The sequence below is a fragment of the Acinonyx jubatus genome, chromosome X (genome assembly GCF_027475565.1).
Source record: "Acinonyx jubatus isolate Ajub_Pintada_27869175 chromosome X, VMU_Ajub_asm_v1.0, whole genome shotgun sequence".
Lineage (NCBI taxonomy): Eukaryota > Metazoa > Chordata > Mammalia > Carnivora > Felidae > Acinonyx > Acinonyx jubatus.
Window position 1 is genome coordinate 99,043,057 of NC_069389.1, and position 21,411 is coordinate 99,064,467.

General features: G+C 44.6%; 1 protein-coding gene across 2 annotated transcripts in view; it reads right to left on the reverse strand.

Moving 5' to 3' along the window:
• The window catches only part of TENM1 (teneurin transmembrane protein 1), a 779,729-nt gene that overhangs the window by 36,774 nt on the left and 721,544 nt on the right, over window positions 1-21,411 (reverse strand). For both annotated transcript variants that reach the window (XM_053201635.1, XM_027054328.2), the window contains 2 exons: window positions 8,593-8,959; window positions 6,650-7,160 (listed from right to left, as the gene is read on the reverse strand). In XM_053201635.1, the coding sequence (XP_053057610.1) occupies window positions 6,650-7,160; window positions 8,593-8,959 (878 nt within the window). The remainder of the gene's footprint in view (window positions 1-6,649; window positions 7,161-8,592; window positions 8,960-21,411) is intronic.

Here is a 21,411-nt window from a genome sequence, read left to right on the forward strand (position 1 = left end):
GGGCAAAGAAGGCTTGCCTGCTGTGTGTTTGCTGGGCCCCTCCCGTGGGCCCCCGCTGTGGCAGGGTCATTGCAATTAGGAACCCGCCAGCCCCCTCGGGCCAGAATTGCCTCCTTTGGTCGGTATTCCTGCTTTGACAGTCACCTCTCCGTGAGCCATTTGTCTGTGGTCAGCTTTCCCCGTGACATTCAGGATGCGTAGGGGCAGTCAAGCATCAAGTACTAATACTCGGGGTGTGCAATTTTGAGCCTGGTCCGAGTCAAACGGAATTATGAAAATCAATGAACTATTTAAACAACATCACATTACCTAATACAAGCCCACATACTACCACTGCACAAGATGCATTTTAAGATCCCATTTGGATGACCCACTGTTCAGGGTCATGCGTGTCATTTCTTCTCCCCATCGCCACAGATAATCAGAAGCTGGATGGATTGCTGGCTTAGCTACCTGGACGTGGCAGTCCTCCGTCCTGCCAAATTTTGCTTCTGTTTCTGCTTCTCTGTCTCTCCTCTCAGAGCAGAATTTCCATTTCCAACTTGGCAAACAGTCTGTCCCCTCTGGCCACGGAAGGCAGTCTCCTCACCACGGAGAAACGCTCGAGTTTTGTCAGGAGGGCCTGGCAGCAGCGGCCCAGCCATACTCTAGCGACCTCGGCAGGGCTCTGACCCTGGACTAGAATAGTGGCTCCAATTCTGGGTTCCCCAGCTTCAGAAGGACAGAGAAAAACTCGAAGGAGTGTTCAGGACTGGCTTAACGCCTTGGAGGATAAAAGTGAAAGAAGTCAGACTCTGTATAGAGAAGACCGTAAGAAGAATCAGTTACGTCGTGCAGGGTGGGAAACTGCTCATGCTTTTCTGTGCGGGTAAGAAGGGACAGGGGCAGTGTCACATCGGGCACTGCTGTTCGGCACCAGAATGGACTGCTTCAGGAGGAAGACGGGCTTTCTCTCCACAGATGCTTTTCAGTTAGGAGGGTTTCAGCATAATCCTGGCTGGAGTTAAGGTGACAGGAGGAAGAAGTGGGTATTTAGCCCCCTTTCTCTCTCATTGTGCTATCACACTCCTCATTCCCTGCTCCTGGAGGGAAAGTCTAGCTCCTCAGACTTCCCATGGTCACTCTTAACAATCCCAGATCCTCCTCTTTTTTCTGGAAGGCAGTGAGGGTAGTAGTGGAAAGAACACTGAACTGGATGCTCAAAGACCTGACTCAAGGCTCAACCGGTGAGCAACTGTGAAGAGGTGAGTGTGTCCCTATCTGGGCCTCAGTTTCCTCATTTGCAAAGTAACTTCTTTTAAAACATTTTTTTAAAGTTTTTATTTCTTTTGAGAGAGAGAGAGAGAGAGAGAGAGCGTGAGCAGGGGAGGGGCAGAGAGGGGGGAGAGAGAATTCGAAGCAGGCTCCGTTCTGTCAGCGCAGAGCCCAACATGGGGCTCGGAGTAACCACCCGTGAGATGGTGACCTGAGCCGAAATCAAGAGTTGGACGCTTCACCGACTGAGCCATGCAAGGGCCCCTAAAATAACTTCTAATGTCACTTTGTGGCTATAAAACTCCATAATTACCCCCATGTGAATGCCTGCATTTCTCACCTCTCAGAGGCTCAACATTGATTATTTGGCAACAGCGATGTTGATACCTTTCACTCACTGCCAGTCAAGTCCTGGTAACAGGCCTGGGCTCCACGCACCGTATCTTGTTTGCCACATGGTGCCTGCATCAACGTGCTGCCAGTGGGAACCAGGCGCACGACCTGATCTGACCACAATATTCTATTCTCTATCTGGCATTGTCAGCTTCTCCCCTCTCTATTGGATCATTTTCATCGGTATACAAATATACTGTTACATTGCTCATTAAGAACAAAACTCCTTCAGCCTACCCCATTCTCCCTACCCCTGCTCCAATTTCTCTGCTCCTCTTTACAGCAAAGCTTCTCAGAAGAGTTCTTTTCTTCTTACATGCATCACATAATTTATTGCAACCATATCAATGTCATCCTTTACCCTTGAAATCAAATCCAAAAAAAAAAAAAAAGTTACCACAGATCCATAAATGGTGCCAATAGCTTTGATCCAAAGGTTAAATAACCTGGTATTCCCTTTGAAGCTTCCCCCGAACACAGTTCGAAGAATATATCTTTTTTAGTTTTTAATAATTTTCCTTTTTTTCATCATGGTAAGTATACTCTTTATATCCCTGTACTATATCCCCCCTCCTCTCTGGTAACTACCAGTTTGTTCTGTATAGTTAAGGGTCTGTTTCTTGATTTGTCTTTCTCTCTCTTTTTCCTTTGCTTTCCTTTGTTTCTTAAATTCCATCTATGAATGAGATCATATGGTAGTTGTCCTTCTCTGACTTATTTTGCTTACATCATACTCTCTAGCTCCACCCATGTTGCTGTAAATGGCAAGATTTCATTCTTTTTTATGGCTGAGTAATATTCCACTGTATACACATACCGCATCTTCTTTATCCTTTCATCCATCGATAGACACTTGGGCTGTTTCCATATCTTGGGTGTTGTAAACAATGCTGCTATAAACATAAGGATGCATATATCCTTTTGAATTAGTGTTTCTGTATTCTTTGGGTAAATGTTCAGGAGTATTATTCCTGGATTATAGGGTAGTTCTATTTTTAATTTTTTTTTTTTTTTTGAGGAACCTCCATACTGTTTCCCACAATGGTTGCACTCCTAAGAAATCTTTACTCATTGTCTCCAATCTCCTTCCTCTCAGCCACTATCATCATCTTCTTCTTCTTGAGATATAATTCACATACCATAAAAGCCACCATTTTAAAGTTATACAATTTATGGGCACCTGGGTGGGTCTGTCGGTTAAGCATCCGACTTTTGATTTCAGCTCAGGTCATGATCTCACGTTGGTGAGATTGAGCCCCGCATCAGGCTCTGTGCTGACAGCCTGCTTGGGATTCTTTCTCTCCCTCTCTCTCTGCCCCTCTCCTGCTCGCACATGCACTCTCTCTTTCTCAAGAAATAAACTTTAACGTATATAATTCAGTGGCTTCCAGTGCATTCACAATGTGTGCAATCATCACTACCACTTCTAGAACATTCCATCACCCCCGAAATAAACCCCATCCTCTTTATCAGCCAATTCCCATTCCCTTTCTCAGACCCAGGCAACCACCAATCACTTTCGGCCTGTATGAATTTGCCGTTTGTGGACACTTCATACAATATTTGTCCTTTGTGACTGGCATCTTTCAGTTAGCATAATGTATTTGAGGTTATCCATGTTGTAACATATGTCGGAACTTCATTCCTTTTTATGGATGAATAACATTCCATGGTATGGATGTACCCTATTTTGTTTGTGTGCTCGTGTCCTGATGGACAACGGTTCTTCACACTTCTTGGCTATTATGAGTAACACTGCTGTGAACATGTGTATATCCATTCTCTCTGAAACCAGCTCTGCTCAGGCTTTTGTCCCCCATGGTGCCACGGCACCTGCCCTTCTCAAGGTGAACAATGACCTCTACAGTGCTAGATTGAATGGTCGATTCTCAGTCCTTATCTTACTTGACTTATCCAGAGTATCTAACACAGCTGATCACTCTTTCCTGTTTTACTTGGCTCCCAGGACATCCTCCTCTCCTGCTTTTCCTGCTACTTCACTGGGCTGTCCTTCTTGGTCGCTTGCCGGTTTCTCTTCATATTCTCTGCTCTAAACGTTGGTGTGCTCCAGGTCTAGTCATCATCTTTTCTTCTTATCCCATCTCATGGCTTGAATACACTCTAACCACTGGTGGGTACCAAATGTGGATCTCCAAATTTGAAATCTCCAGCCTCTCCCCTCAGTTCTAGATGCATATAGCCAATTGTCTACTTGACATTTTCACTTGGATGTCTAAGGAAACTGATTATATCCCAAACTGAACTCCTGATCTCCTGCCCAGTATAATGTATTCCTTGCACACTCTTCCTCGTGTTGATAAATAGTCCAACATCCAGTTGCGCAGGCCAAAACCTTTGGAATTCTCTCTAACCCTCTTTCTCTTCACTCCACATCCAATCTATCAGTAAGTCCTGCTAAATCTACCGTTAAGATATACTTAACATTTTACCACGTATTGCTGCCTTCAGTCCCTGGTCTAAGTTGTCATCTTTTGCCTGGAGTATCGCAGACCCCTCCTCTCTCCACCACCGGGCTCCCCTGTTTCCACCAGACGGTCTGATGGATTCAATACAGACTGATTCTTTACAAATTAAGTCACATTACATCATTCCTTTACTTCAACCTCTCCAGTGGTTCTACATCTCACTTCAGAATAAAAGTCAAAGTCTTTACAGAGTACTACATAAAGTAGGCCTGGCCACTTCACCTGCAGCCAGTGTGACTGGAATGGAGTAAGAATAGCAAGTGCAAAGGCCCTGCAGCCTCTCTGCCTGGAATGTTCTCTCTCTTCCCTCCTCCTAGATATCTATATGGCTTACTCCTTTATGTCCTACAGGGACTTACTGAAATGTCACCTTCTTAGTGAGGCCTTGTCTGACCACGCAGCCCAAAATAAAAACCCCTTCGGCCCCGCTCTCTTGATCTCCCTTACCCCGCTTTAGTTTTCCACAGGACTTTATCACCATCTGAACTTCTGTACATTTTATTGTCTCCCTCCAGCGTAATGTAAGCCCTACAAGGGTAGAGATTTTTAAAAAAACATTTAAGTAGGCTCCATGCCCAACGTGGGGTCAAACTCACAATCCTGAGATCAAGAGTTGCGTGCTCTATGTACTGAGCCAGCCAGGTGCCCCGAAGGTAGGAATTTTTATCTGTTTTGTTCACAGCTATATCCCCAGCCCCAGGGGGATAGAGTACTTGATACTGACTGGCACTAATTAGGTGCTCCATAAATATTTGTTGAATAAACTGGTTACTTTTGGTTTTTCTCCCCTCTAGCTTTATCGAGGTATAATTGACAAAGAAATTGTATATATGTAAAGTGTACAATGTGATGAATCGATGACTCAGTGAATGAATGGTTGAGCTGTTATTTTGAAAAGTAGTTAATACTTCAGCCATTTCTTGTTGCTTGACCGAAGTCAACCATTAGCTTTCGAAACAGTTGTTTAATTTCAGGTGCGGTGGGATGTTGCATGAACTTTTGAAAAAGACATTCTCATTAGAAACTTTATCTTTCTTCAGGGTAGTGTATTTACAAATTTGGGCTCTTGAGATAGACTGTTGGGAGTTTGAATCCTGGACATCTGTGTGAACCAGGACAAGTTAACCGTTCTGTGCCTCAGTTTCCTCATCCATAAAATAGGCACACCAGGAGCACCTATCCCATGTTGTTATTCTGGGGATCAAGTAAAATGATGTACGGAAATCACCTAGCCTACTACTTGGCACATAGTAAAGGTTCAGTGAACAGGGGCTCTTATGACTCTTATTAAGATGTAAGAGAAATTTTTCAAAAAATAGAGTAAGACTTGCAACAGCAACAACTAAACACGTATTTCTAAGCGAAACTAAAACAGCTGTCCAGCTTTTTTGTATAAGTGGCATTTCTTTGGGAAACGATCCAAAATGTGAAGGCCAATTGTTTTGTCCCTTTCCTCTGGAGGCTTGCAGGAGATTGGACAAAGCCCTTTCACGATGCCTGCCTCCTCACAGAACAGTCACACCGGGAACCCCTCATACTTAACATTTCCACTTGTCACGCTTTTCGACTTTAATGCCATTGCGGACTCTGGGTTCAGATTCCATAGATGATCTTCACTCAGTGCACTGCTTAAAAATTCAGCAATTCCCTTTTGTGGAAAAGATGCTTGCCAAGGGCTGGCAGACTAGCTTTCTAAGTGAGTTGACCTGCAAACAAGGTTGTCCGTGCTTGAAAAGGCAAGGACAATGGTCTCCTTCCGTGTCGTGACACCTCCTAGAAGCTTGCTGTCAGACACACCCTGTGCTAATTCCCAGTTAAACAAAGCCATCCCGGGTCCAGTCTGTGAACACTGCAACATGCCAGATTCTCTGACTCGTGCAGGGAAACCGAGGAAGCCCAGACCTGTACAGGGGTGTCTGGCTCCACATTTCAAAGAAGCAGGCAATGGAGTGCAGCCACTCCTGTTCAGCGTTTGCCCTACATATTTCACACTTGCTTTCCAGGGTCTATTTCTTATATTCTGACTTCTATTACCTCCCACAGCAGCTTATACTGACTTGGGCTTGGCTGGGCTGGGCACACGTTCATTTATTCGTTCATGAAACCCCACAGGGATCAATAAACACTAGTGAAGCCACACTGCTTCTTTGTTGCTTTCGAACTATTTTCTTAGTTTTGTTATTTAAATGAAATTCTACCTTGTTTTCCCGGCTATGCTGGAAATTTCTTGAGTACATGGACCTCTATCTCATTCCTGTCTCCTGCCGTGCCACACCTGCTTCTTCATTCAATCTATGTTTTTACTATTATGCTCTGCAAAACTGCTCTGGAGAAATGGGTTTGAACCCTAGGAGTTAGGTAAAATTTTCTCCGTGACTTTTGATTTTTTTTTTTTTTATTGTGGTTCTTACGAGAAAATAGCATGCAACCTCCGGCAATTACTAAGCCATTTCCCCACTATAATACCATTTCAAATAAAAGCTTAACAAAGCCTACGCTGAGAATGAGAAACTTACTCGTAAACGGTCGTCCATCCATTTTCATTACTTTTGGTGGCTAGAAGCCCCGTGTTTCCAGGATAGGTCATCACGGCCAGATTATAGCCTTGGGCTGACACTCTTTTCAGGACTCCATTGCTGCTTATGGTCAGCCAGTACACCTGCCCACCGGGCACCACAAGCCAAAGGGGGATCCCACCTGCGTCACGGCGAATGTGCACAGAATTGCCGTTGCTGCTGGTAACTGCACCTAAGTCACCTTCGGCATTGTAGGTGAAATTATATACATAGTCCCTTGTTATCAAGTTCAAGGTGTGCAGGTGGGTTCCATTGACAGTGAACTGGTAGAGCTCCTGGTCAGCAGGTGAAGCAATCTCATAAAGGTTCATGTCGTTCAGGTGGGCCTGGTTCCTGGTAATGGTACGAATTCGAACATTCCCAAGGTCTGCGACATAAAGGGTACCGTCGGGTGACACTGCTAAGGAGGAAGGGGCTTTCATCTTTGCATCTTTGGCATAGCCGCCATCACCTGTGAGAGAGAGACCGTGGTTTTAATAATCGTCATCGCAAGCATTTCTAAGAACACAGCCATAAAGAGAAATCGCTGTGCATCAGTAGTCATTTTAAAGGGAACAACCAGTGAACCAACAATCTCTACATGCCCCTCCCTTGACAAATCTGAAACTTCCTCAGAATTCTTGAGTCAGTACCAGTGAAGACGAACAGTAAGATGCGATTCTCTCAGTTAACACCGGTTTTGTGACATCCTCTACCCTGCCGTTCAGTATCGTATCGCAAGATGCGAAAAAACAGCGGATAATGGGAGCCACACGAAATCTGGCTGGAAGTCCAGGCGATTCATGCGTGTCAGTGCTTGTGGACCTGCCTCAGGACTTTGCAATTCTACTGTGCCTAGAGGACCCTTCTTTGGCTCATGCCCATGGTCACATTGTCAAAGTACACTAAGTCTGTAAGTGCAGCAATTATTCAGAACATCAAATTTGATAACTGGAATAAACATCAGATTTGCCCTGAATGAAAAATATAAGTTAGCAAAATAACTATAAAACTAATTGTCCAGGAAAACATTGGAAATATTGATCCAAAGTCGTTACTGACCAAGTTGCTCACTCTTGATTCCTCTGGCCCAAGGAAAGGCAAAGGTTAAGAGAATGATTCGGGCCTGGGTGAGCAGTTTAACAGGACTGCAGGTAGCATGGAGGGATCGCCACATCCCAGCAATAAATGTATCGGTTGACATTTAGAGGACTGTTTGCTATCTGGAATATCTGCTCCATGTTTGGGGGAAAAGGCTCTTTTTTTAAATATATTTCAGTTGGAAGTAAAGGGCACTACAGGTTAGGGAGAAAGGTTTGTTTTTTGGTTTGTTTGTTTTAAGCGATCAAAGTAGCAGAGTGATGTCCTGAGAAACATCCACTGTGGGAGTTTATTTTGCCCCTATGTCCTCCAAACAGCTTGTTCTAGTCTCTTTGGGTTTCAAATAGCAAACACGGTTAATTTGGAAACCAGTCACTTAGGGGAAGTGAGTTTCGCCTTGGGTAAATCAGTAAATTCAGGTTTTACCTACTTTCCTTTTCTCCAAAGTACAAACAGTGTTATGATCTTACATTCATATAGTGATCTTAACTTAACCGTATCAAGATTTTGTTACACTAGTTTATCCTCAAGCCAGCAAGGTGATAAAACCGAGACAAGTGACCTCTTTAACAGATGAGGTAAGCGAGTCCCCAAGAGGTTTTGGGGCTTGCCCAGCATCACTTGGTCGGCTGGTTGCAGACCAACGACCAGACACTAGGCTTCGTAACTCCAACCCATCGCTTTCTCCACTCGCTTATCCCAGGGTCCACAGGCAACACTCTGTGTTTCCTTTTGACTCTTCTGATGCACGTTTTTCTTTTGGAAACAGAGAGGGAGCTGGTGAATTGCTAAAAAGGTCATACCTGAGAAACAGTCACAGTTGGGGTCAATTTTGCAGTCACAGTCAGTGGGAGCACCGGCTATGATGGAGATCTCTCCATTGGTGGTGACCTGCTGAATGCGGTTCACTCTCCTCTCGTCCGTCTCGGCGATGAAAAGCAGCCCGCTGTGGGACACGCCGATGGCCCTAGCAGACTCCAGAGTGGAGTGAACTGCCACCTTGCTGACCAAGAAATGATCGATGCCTGGCACCTGGCAGTGAATGGGGCGCCCTGCAATGATCCGCACGCGCCTGTTCTCAGAGATTTGCAGCACAATGTTGTTATCCAAGACATACAATGAATTGTCCATGGGATTGACCGCAAGGTCTGTTGGCCACTCTAATCGCACCTGCGAAAAGAGCAGAACACACACCGTTAGGTTACAATTTCTTTCCAGGGGCAGTTTTACCTTAAAAGAAAAATTGGCTTATCGCTTCCCTATCTCGTGAATTTCAGCAACGTTGGTCTGGCAAAGCTGGGGGAGGACGGTTGATCACATTTTCTGGGGAAACCTATTTATCATTTTTACTATTTTCAGCATAATGTAAATTCATTTTCAATAATTCCAGAAGGATCCTCTAGAGTAGCGTTTTGCAGAATGTGGTCTCTGGACCAGCAGCAACAGCATCACCCGGGAACTTGTTAGAAATGTCAGTTCTCAGGCCCCAACCTAGACGTATGGAATGAGAAACTCTGGGGGTGGGAGCCCAGTCATCTGTGTTTTAGTAAGCCTTCCAGCATATTCTGCTGCACACTCAAGTTTGAGGACCAACATTCTAGGGCTTCTGTGTCACTAGGATATACAGTTCTCTCTTACTATTCTGTAGATACATGGAAGAACAAAGTCATAGAGGCTTCTGGAAAACATGGTACTGGAGAAACTAGATTTTACTCTAACAGCAACCTTTGGGGACAGGACCTTCCGTTAGCACAGACATAGCATCCATCTTGTGGAACACTCAGGCACAATCTATCAGCTGGTGATATGGGATCCTAAGTTGTAATGTACTGCCATGTAGCTTGACCTGGTTCACTCCATCTGTCCCTTGCAAACGGGTTGATCTGTTCTTTCATTGAGTACTACCTTCTTTGGGCTAAGTCTTGTGGTAGGCTTTGGGAATTCAGAAGAATACTATGACACATCCTCTGCCCTCAAGTGACTCATGGTCTAGCAAAGCCCTTGGAAGGGTCATTAGGTATTGACGCTCCACGTTATGAGAAAGAAACAGCAGAGAGGGTATGAGAGCCCTTCACTCAGATTAGGAATCAGGAGGTGGGGAATTCCCAGAGAAAGTACTACCCGAAATGACCGGTAGGAGAGAAATGGGATGAAAATGGCGTGGGGTGGGGAGGGGGAAGTGTTGAAAGCCATCCAGGTAGAGGGAACAGCATGGATAATGGTCCAGAATTTACAGACATGTGGCCCATCCAGGTGACTACAAATAATTTGCTAAGTCTAATATATGCTGAACATATGGGAGTAGTGAGCAATGAGAATCAGGAGGTAGACAGTGGCTAGGTATTATGGATTGAATTGTGTCCCCCTAAATTCATGTAACCCCTAATGTGACTGTATTTGGCAACAGGGCCTTTAAAGATGTTATTACAGTTAAATTAGATCATTAGGGTGGGGCTTTAATATAGCAGGACCGGCGTCCCTATAAGAAGGGGAAGAGACACTAGGAGTGTGTAAGCGTAGAGAAAATGCCCATGTGAGGACACGTAGAAGGATGGTCATCTGCAAGCCAAGGAACGAGACCTCGGGAGAAACCAAAGCTGTCAACAACACCTCGATCTTGAACTTGTAGCCTCCAAAACTGTGAGAAAATAAATTTCTGTTATTAAAGCCATCCAGTGTGTGGTATTTTGTTATGGAAGCCCTAGCAGACTAATACGCCAGGTAATGAAGGGATGTGCATGTGCAGCTTTATTCTCGTGGCTGTGAGACATCACTAAAGGGCTTTAAACAAGAGTGTGACATAGCTGGGTTCTAGAGGAATCACACTGGCTGCTTTTGAGATCGTATTGGAAGAGGAGGTGAGAGAAGAGGCAGGCCCATAATTAGGAGGCTCCTGCAGTGGTCTAGGTGGGGGATGATAGTACCTGAAATAGAATGGTAACAGTGGGGGATGGACAGATGTCGATGGATTTAAGGCATGTTAATGGCAATGAGGGGCAAAAGGACTGGTGTGTGTGTGTGTGTGTGCGCGTGCGCGTGCGTGTGTCCGTGTGTGTGCATGTCGTGTGTCTTGTGTCATGTGCTGTGTGCTAGGCTCTTGGGACACACAGGCCAACCAAACATGGCTCCACTCTAGTTCCTTCCTGGATACAGCAGTCAGCCCAATACTTGCCTTGACATCTCCTCGATAGCTCTTCATCACTGGGCACTTCTCTGAGAACTGTGTTACAGCACTCTCCGCCCCACCACCCACTTACTCTACACTGTATGGCTCTTCTCTTGGGTTGGACAAAGGCAGACAAATCTGGCTCATTCTTGGCCAAAACAGTAACAGTAATGTGGCTACTCTTCTTACCTTGAGTGAAAGCCCAAGGAAGCTTTTGTTTTTCTCATTGAATCCAAAGGTCTGAAAAGAAGATATGGACTGCCACTGCACTGGGAGGCCCCCTCTCTCCCGGGCTGGAGGAGGCCTGACATTCAGTCAGTAATGAAGTGAACAAAGGTCAGTGTGAGATAAGGCCCTACCTCTAATCTTGTCTCTTAATGGAGGGCAACTGGTGATGTTGTAAAGACAAAGGTTGTCTTTGGCCTTCCCTCTCGTACCACTTGGGGCTCTCTGTCCCCGTTTCGGAGTGTCTCTCCCAGACACCCAGCAACCTCATTCTGCCGCATGTGTCTGCGTGCCCTCAACCTCCACATAGACTGGCCTTCCCTGGTCAGTACCATGTGTCTCTGGGCAGCTAGGAATTTGAATGCTAATGGAGTAGAAAGCTGAGTTGTGTTATGCATGTTCTACAGAGCCTTTCAGACTGAGGCCATTGGATAAACATTAAACACTGGCTTTAGCAGCTCCCGGAGCAGTTTGCTGTGATGTGTTCCTCAGCACGTCTGTCTGAGGCCCGTGCCTGTCAGCGCCCTGCCACTGAGAGGGAGAGTGAGAGCTTGCTGCTGTGGAGGGTGCCCACTCCTCTGCCGTGCGCCCCCTCTTTGGATCTCCATAAACACTATCGCTCTTGTACAGCAGCTGTCTGTGTGAGCTGGTCCTATGGAGCATGGTCCCCCAGGAAATAAGCTGGGGCTGGCTGAGGAAGAGGAAATGAATTCATTTCAGTATAGCACTCCTATTTTGATCAAGTCTGAAGTCAGTGACCCAGAAAAAACAAAGCTGGCAGAAATGACGTTCTAATTATCTCCGCTCTGAGAGCTGAGGCCAGGGCAGGGGCTGGGGACGGCACACACCTGGCAGGAGTCAGAGAAGGACATGTTTTGGACTCTGTTCTCTGCTGTCAAGGCTGCCTCTGAGATAAAGGCTGGTAGTTGGAAGATAAGCCGTTAAATTCTCCAACTTGCCCAACCCGATTTGAGTCAATACCATCGGTGTCATGTTTATTAGATTTAATATTGCCTCAAAAATACACCAGCCATTGTGTCTGTTTGTTTTCCTTTCTGTCAAATAAGTCACCCTCTGGCAGTTTCCTGTGACTAAAGTGGCCTTTGTGCTTCTGAAACAGTTCTGAAACACTTTCTGTACTAGCTACACAGAATCCCTTTAATTCCCATTTGATTTGGCTGCGCAGCTTGTCTATGAAATCTGCTCAAATGAAAGATGCGTGGCTACTTAGTAGTCCAAGGTCTGACTGTTCACAAACTGGACCTTTTCCCCTCTCTTAGGTTGTCAGTTCCTTTTATATCCTTCTCATGTCCAATACTCCCATTTCCAGGTAATTTTTCAAGGAGCTGGTGCTTTATACCCACACAACAGAAGCACTATTAACTACCGAGGCATTTCCATACCACACAACATATGGAACGGAGTCCTTGAGCAGGTTCTAGCAGTCAGAGTCAGCATCTATCAGTTGCAGAGAGACCCTGGAATTCTGTGTCACCAAGGTAGGGCTAAGGTTAATCCCTGAGGGTTGCTGACATTTATCCAACTGGTTTCTGGGGAGAAATAAACATTTCTTTTGAGGGGGGGGAGCAGAAAGGGATGTACGAGCAGCAGAGAAGCTCTGGAATCTCTGCCTAGTGACCCGGCCTACAGGCAAACCATTTGGCCTAATTTGTGGTGGTTGCCCCACCTTGTAAAAATACATTAATTTGTCTGAAATGTCACAACATATTTATGCTAAACTAGCATTGAAGGTCATTTGTGTAGCCACCAGCTGGTGGAATGTGCCCATCTCCTGACCACATTCCCTGAGAGGTATCCCTGAGCAGAAAGGAGCTCTTGGTCTGGATGTCAAGCCTTGACAGCCCTGTGGCTTCCTCTGCTAATTGAAACTTTGCCTTGAAGGGACTTGACTCTCAGGTCAACCAGTCCCGTGGTTGGTTTAAAGATCCAGCTAATTGTGAGCCCAGTTAACAGTATATAAAGCAGCAGAGTCCTAGAGGGGAAAAATCCATTTGTAAAAACAATATTTATTTATTTATTTTGAGAGAGAGAGACAGAGAGAGAGAGACTGTGTGTGTGTGTGTGTGTGTGTGTGTGAGTGTGCGCAACTGGGAGAGGGGCAGAGAGAGAGAGGGAGAGAGACAGAGAATCCCAAGCAGGCTCTGCACTGACAGCACAGAGCCCGATGTGGGGCTTGATCCCACGAACCATGAGATCACGACCCGAGCTGGAATCAAGAGATGGACGCTTACCTGACTGAGCCACCCAGGCACCTCTGTAACAGCAGTGTTAAATATGAGCCCTCAGTGAGACTAAAGTAGGAAATTCCTCAATTATAAGCTTAATCCAACGCTGTTAGACACAGCATTGTCTACTTGGGCTCTCTGTATTGAAGACTGAAGGCCAGCTCCTTCCTGTACTCTGTGTAACCCTAGGCAAATGAGGTTCCCTCTAGGGGCCTCTGGTTTTGTTATCTGCAACAAGGAAAAGAAGCTAACGACGGTGTCTCTGAGAGTTACTGCATGGATTAAATGAGATAGTGATACTAGGTGCTCAGTGCAGTGCCTGGACAAAGTAAGGGATGGTAATTGGGATTAATATTAATACTGGTTTCAAAGTCATAGATCTTTAGAGCTAGAAGGAACCTAGTTCACGCAGCATTCAATGCAGTTCCCTTTCAGTTCTGTTTACCAGACTTCAGCTGCCCATATAACGTCTTTATGAATTTTGCCTCACCCATCCACCACTTGCACTATTATTGACTTAATACCTTTCTTTTTCTCCCCCAAATTTCTTTTTTTATTTTTTTTAACGTTTATTTATTTTTGAGACAGAGAGAGAGCATGAACAGGGGAGGGTCAGAGAAAGAGCGAGACACAGAATCTGAAGCAGGCTCCAGGCTCTGAGCTGTCAGCACAGAGCCCGACGTGGGGCTCGAACCCACGGACTGCGAGATCATGACCTGAGCCGAAGTCGGACGCTTAACCGACTGAGCCACCCAGGCGCCCCCCAAATTTCTTTATTTTGAGAGAGACAGAGACAGCATGAGTGGGAGAGGGGCAGAGAGAGAGGGAGACAGAAAATCCCAAGTGGCTTTCGCGCCGATGGTGCAGGGCTCTAACCCATGAAACAGCGAGATTGTGACCTGAGCCGAAACCAAGAGTCAGACGCTTAACTGATGAGCCACCCAACTGCCCCGACTTAATATTTTTCTTTAAATTGACTTCTTTTTAAGTATAAATAGGTGTTGCCCCTTCCTTTGAACTGATCCTAGTCGATAGCATCTACAAAATTACAGGCCCACTCATCTGAGCCTTTAATAAAAGTAACTACTGTTTATCGAGTGCTTCCTATGTGTCAGGCTCTTTGTCCAGATAATTACTTTATGTGCTTAGAGCAATCACTTGAGAAAGAAACTCTTGACATCCCCATTTTTAGATCTGTGTTCTTAGCCCCTATGTCATCTGATTCTTCACCTAGAAGAGTGGATGCACTTCTTCACGTTCTCCTCGCCAATTCTGGTTTCCCCTTTACCTCATTTGAATCAATCTAAGAGCTGTTCTCTTTGGCTGAGAAGGTCAAAGCTTATTAGAGGTTGAGTGATTGGTCTTTGTTTCTGTCATTTGTCATCTTTCGGTTCAATGCTTTGTGGGTGCCTACTCGGTGCCAGGTGCTATCATAGAGGGAAAGAAAATAGGTCCCTGCTCCTCATTAGCTCACAGTCAAGTGAGGGAAGGCAGATCCAGAAACAGCTCATCTCAGTAAATGTGGTGAAGTGCCATGATACACATATGCCCAGAGTGACACGGGAACACTGAGGAGGGAGTCTGGGCATTGACTCCTAGAAGAGAAAATCCAACGTCATCTAAGGTACGGAGGTGAAGCGATGTGGGAGGAGTGACTTCAGCAGAGGGAAAAGAGTGAACAAAAACAGGAGCAAGAAACCATACGGGAGTGGGAAAAATAACACGGGTCTGGGCTGCTAGAACATAAGGTAAGAGTACTGGTGGTAATGAAGTTTAAATGTTTGCCAGGGACTAGGTTTAAGTTTCTCCACTGAGGCACGATGGTCATTTGAGGCCAGATCATTCTTGGTGGGGATGTGGGGAGGCTGTCCTGTGCATCGTGGGTCTCTGGCCTTTATTCACTAGATGTCAGTAGCACCTTCCCTAGAACCGGGACAATCAAAAATATCTCCAGACATAGCCAAATGTGCCCTGAAGGGCAAAACTGTCCACTGTTGGGAGTCCCTGGACTAAGCCATGGAGGGCTGTATACGCTGAGGACTGAGGACTTACACTGAGGAGTCTCTGAAGGTCCTGAAGGTTGGGGGGCTGATACAGTCAGGTCAGTCCTTTAGAGAGATCACTTAGGCTGCAGTTTGGAAGGCAGGCTGGAGGGAGACCAGACTAATGCAGGAGAGACAATTTGGAGGCCAGCTAGTGAATTACATTCATGCGTTAATATAGCCATCCATCCAACCACCTGACAAACATCTGAGTGCCGACCTAGACAGGCCTAGTCCCTGCCTTCGTGGTACTTAGAGTCTGGAACACTGCTTCTCATTCTTTTTTTTTTTTTTAAAAAACTTATAAAACTCTTTGAGAATCTGATGAAAGCTATGTACTCTCTTTGTAGGAAAAGGTTCAGATGCAGTGAAAGGAAGTGTTTAGGAGCTCAGGCTCTGGAGTTCAGACTTCCTGAGGTAAAATCCTGTGTGTTATTTGCTAGCTCTGTAATGCTGGAAAAACTCAGTTAACTTGCTTGAGCCTCAGTTTCCTCATCTAGAAATTGGGTAGAGTAATAATATCTTCTCAAACATTTATTATAGGCATTGAAAAAATCTCCATAGAGCACTTACTTAGCATAGTGCATGGCACACAGAAAGAGCTCTGTAAAGGCTAGCTATTTATTTATTCTTCTATGGAGCATGCCTGCATTTCTTCTGGTCCCTAAGTGTCGCAGTGTTCTCTTGGTTATCTCATGAACTGTTGAGTGCAATCACATAGTAGTCACGGTCTTTCAAAGTTCCCCTGCTTCTATGTCACCAGCCATCTCCCCCCTGTTCATTTATTCCATTTCTCAAGAATCCTTCTAAGCTACGTGTCCTCCAAGAAATTTGGCTTATATCGGGGTATATTATTTCACATACATTTGTCAGCCAATTTCACAGCTAATATTTTAGCTTATTAGTTGGATTCCCCACTGTTATTTGTGACAGGATTCCTGGTACAATTCCAAGTGCGGAACATGCTACTTCAATTACTTCCCTCTCTTCTGCCAATGAATATCTATTTATCTCATTTTAGGCACTGTGCTAGGCACGAGGGAGCCAGTCTAACCAAGACGTACTGGATCCTGCCCCCATGGAGTTTGCTAGCTCCATTTCCTTTATTTTCTAGTGTCCGCAAGGGGTTGCAAGTGACATACAGTAGAAGACCATTTCTGTTCCATTCCATCCACTTCAAGAAATTAACTCTCATGGAAGAGCCTCAAAAACATATGTCACTACTGTTACTCTACTTTACAATTGGCGACGAATGCCAATAACTTCTTTTTCCGAAGTTTGCCCATGCTGCAGAAACCAGTTGTTTTCCAAAAGGCCCTGTCTCCCCACCCCACACACAACACCTCTAATCTCCGTCCTTTGCATGTTCAGCCTTATGGCTCATTTGAAAAACGACTCTGATTTTGATCTCTTAGGCCTCTTCAGGAGGCATTTCCAGGCAATGTATGATTACCTCTTCTGTAGTACACCAGCCCTGGGGAAGACACGGTGACGGGACTGACACCTCCAGATTGTTAGCATCACTTTTTGTCAGTTTTCAAATGGCCTTCTCGTTTCTTGACACTGATACTGTCTGAGCTTCTTCAAATTTATAAAAGAGTGAAAGAGCCGTCTGGACAAAGTTTGGTTTTCTGCAGTTGGAGAGCATGATGACACCTTTAAGAGTGACGGCTCTTATTGATCTGGCTTTTAAAAAGTGGAAATTATTAGAAGATGAAATACACCAGGATTACACGGACTTGTCAACCGGCAAATGATTTCCCATTTTCTCAGATCCGCACTCTTGTGTTTCTTTGAATAATAGCTGGGGAGTTTGAGGAACCTCTCAACCTTCGGTCAAATGCATTAGCATGGTCTGTCTTCATGGCTGCCCAATCTGAATAACGGACATTTAAGTCACATTATTCATTGCCGATGAATAGTCGGGATCCGTCTGATCAAGAGTTATGATTGGACTGAACTTGAGAATCATTCTGTCACAGAGCCTACAGATTAAATTACATCTACTCCAACGTTCTGAAAACATTTTGGTAGTGGAGGAACAAAGCAAAGAAAAACAAACAACAAAGAGCTTCAAAGTAGCCCTGGTGTATTTCATCTGCTAATAATTTCTACTTTTAAAAAGCAAGATCAATACGAGCCATCATTCTGAAAGATGTCATCTTGCTTTCCAACTCCAGAAAACCAAACTTTCTCTAGATGGCTTTAACAAATCTGAAGAAGTTCGGGCAATATCAGGGTCAAAACAAAATGTTAAATTTATGGTTGCTAAGATGCCTGTGGCAGACGCTACTGGTTCTAGGCCTACCCTATCGCCCACTCTTTGCTCCTTAGTAGTAGGTCCCCATTCTTTAAACATCTGGGCACACTGCTGTCTACAACAGAAGGGATTCCGGCTCACTTGCAGTTCTGTGTAGCCGTGTGATAGAGTTCAAGGCAACAAGATGTAAGAGGAAGTGTGGAAGTATCCACATTTTTAAGGTGACGCTTTCGAAGGCTACTTAAGGGGAGCTGACCTGGTTGGAAGGAGGCTCTTTTTTGCCCTTCTTTCCATTCTGCAATATGAATATACGGGTTGGGAATTTTAGCAGATGTCTTAAACCACGGGGTGGCCATGAAAACAGAAGCTATGTGCTAGGGTGGCAGGGCGGAAATAGAGGAGCCTGAATCCCAAATGGCTCAGGGAGCTGCCATCCTAGTCTCGCACCAGACATCTAGTCTGGCTGCTTGTGTTGCTTAGGTCAGTGTTATGTTGCAGGGGGTTTCTGTTACTCTCAGCCTAATCTAATCACAATGAAGAAAATGTTCTGTTAGGTTTTGTTCTCGACTGGTGTTACTGACTATACCACTATGGTCAAACTGTTCTGACAGATTTCGAGTTCTATGTCTCTGGATAGATCACCGGTGTTTGCAAAATTAAATTAAATTGAAAGAAATTAATGTCTGAAAATGACTGACACATATGGCGAAGTCCACTAGGGCAGCCCTTTGTTAAGACGAGTAATTGCTTAAACTTAGTGATTAACCTGAGGCATTCTTGAATACCCAGTGCTCCATCTCTGGGTACTACAAGCTTCTTCCAGCTTCATGACTCATTCAGACCCAATGCTTCTTTAGTATACCATAAATACACGTTTGCCTTCCTATATCCTGCACTAGGTCTGTGAGTCCTCAAGGGCAAGGATGAGGTCTCATTCATTTTTGTATTCCCAGGATCTGGTATTACAGCTGGCAAATGTTTGTTGAATGAAAACATTACTGCCTCATCGAGTGGACCATTTGAAGTTCACGAAAGCATTTAAAAAATTACAAAATTCAAGGGTGCCTGGGTGGCTCAGTCGGTTAAGTGTCTGACTTCGGCTCGGGTCATGACCTCACCGTTTGTGAGTTCAAGCCCCGCATCGGGCTCTGTGCTGACAGCTCAGAGCCTGGAGCCTGCTTCGGATTCTGTGTCTCCCTCTCTCTCAGCCCCTACCCCGCTTGCGCCCTGTCTCTATCTTTCTCTCGCTCTTAAAGATAAACATTAAAAAAAATTAAAAAAATTAAAAATAAATAAAAAATTATAAAATGCAAATCGGTTGTAAGAAAAACTATTTTTCATCAACACGTTTGAGTCAGTAACTCTGGGTTTCAAGAGACCCACTGAAGTCAGTGGGAATTGGCAAATTTCCTCAACCTTAAGAAGTGCATTTCCTACTTCCTCCATGTTTTAACTTTTCTGAAGTGAGAATGTGCCTTATTAATTAATGCATACATTTAATGGAACATTTCTCCCCTACCACCCAAAGTTGTCAAATTGATGCTATCTCTTACGATCCATGGTGTCTTAGAATTGAGGACATATGGTATTCCCGCTTTGGTCTGTGCACTTTGGGGATCTTTGGGACTCTTTCAAGGAGGTCTGTGAGGTCAAACTATTTTTTTTAATAATACTATTTGCTTTTTATACTTTCTCATGAGTGTACAGTGGAGTTTTGCAGAGGGTACCTGTGGCTAGCCTATCAAAACATTCGTGATTTCAATTTTTTTTTTTTAAGATTTAAGTAATTTCTACATCCAGGATGCGGCTTGAACTCAGAACCCAGAGATCAAGAGTCACGCGGTCCACAGACTGAGCCAGCCAGGTGCCACCACAGTTTTAATCTCTAATAAGGAAAATATGAATAGATAAAACCCACATACAGAAAAGTTCTTTGAGATCCCCACCAATTTTTAGGAGTGCAAAGGGGTCCTGATGCCAACAATCTTGAGAGTGGTTATCCTACCGGAAAAGAAACAGCGAACGAAGCCATTCTGTTATATAAGAGTTTCATTCAAGCTCATTAAGGAAACAAGCATGCATTCCTTCCAAGATGGTTCCTGGGGCCATAAACTCTGTCCAAAAGCACACTGACAGAGTGGCTGAAAATCTGTACTTCCTCTAGAGACCCAAGGCCTGATGGGTGCTATAAAAGTTTGTTCTCACAGGCTCCCTCAGAGCAATCAGCACGTACATACTCTCTCTGAGTCTGCTGTGTAATTGCCACTACCTCATCTTAATAACAGGCATAATTGCTCTGAGTTTCCGTCGACCCTTTCTTGCATCTCCTCTCCGAAGCCTCAATTTTGGAAATGGCACTTGTGAATACACAGAATGTTTAACCACTTCCAGTTTTCAATTTACAGTCAAAGTCATCTATCAGCAGGAGATGAAGGCCCAGTGTGAAAACTACAGAATGTCCTTCAGACTCCACAGCTAATTTGTTTGTAAATTTGATTGTTATTGTAAGAAGAACATATTGTACATGATGCTACTTGCCGATTTACTGTTTGTGTCTCTCTGTATCTTGGGTTTTATCATTAGAGTCAAAGAACTTAACCCTTTTAGCACTTCTGTGGGCGGGGGAGGAACATGAAAGCTTTACTGTCTTTTCCTTTTGAGGGTCTCTCTTGTTTTAATTTCACATGTATTTATGAAATACCCACTGTATATTCAGCACCGTGGGAGACATGCACACAGAAGGCAAGACAACCAGAGAACGGTCCACAGTATCGCGAGATAAAATGTGGGGGCAGGTGATGAGACCCTAAATTCTGAGTGAATTCAGTCAGGAGAGGGCCACCGTGGGTCTTCATGCAGTGGGAAGTGGGGATCTTGTTTTCCTGAGAGCCAAGGCTTTGCCTGAAAAGGAGCCAAGGACTTAGAAGAAGCTCCTGGAATCATTCTGCGGTTTCTTCCTGCTGAGAAGTTGCAGAAACTTGTCTTTTGCAGGTTGTTAATATCATAGTATTGGCTCGACAGAATAGACCGAGCTTCCAATTCCCTTTGGCATCTAAAGCAATTTACAGGCCAGAAGTATGACTGCACAGCTTTTATGAAATGGTCTGATTTCATTGATCAGCCACTCCAAGATTATGTTTTCATTTTCGTAGCTATGGCTAACCCTTCTTTCTAGTATAATATTCAGGAAAGAATTATTAAAAAATTTCACCATGGAGATGTTAAGATATAAGTGGGCTGGGTTCTGAAGGGGAAGAGAAATATCACAACTCACGATGGCTCTACTCAAAAGTTCATTTCAAGTTAGACCAGAATTCCACAGATTGTCTCTCTTATCTTAACTCTGTAATGTTTCCAAATGATAAGGATACTAATAAGAGCAGATGGCCTAATGAACATTTAGAGGAAAGATTTAACTGGTCCTATTTTCATTAGGCCTCCAGTGTGCTTCTGGGTTTTAACCACCACTTCCCTGTGTGTGATACAAAACAGCACGCACTCAACAGATGGCCCAGCTCAGGCTTCATGCTTCCAGAGCTCTGGAGACTGGCCACCTGACCACTTACCATGTGTACAGAATCATTTAAGGAAGCAGGCAGGCTACCGACTTGAGCCGGAACAAAAGCAAAAAATGGTGATGAATATTGAGTACCCAAGCTTCAACAAGAGGGGAGTCAGAATCA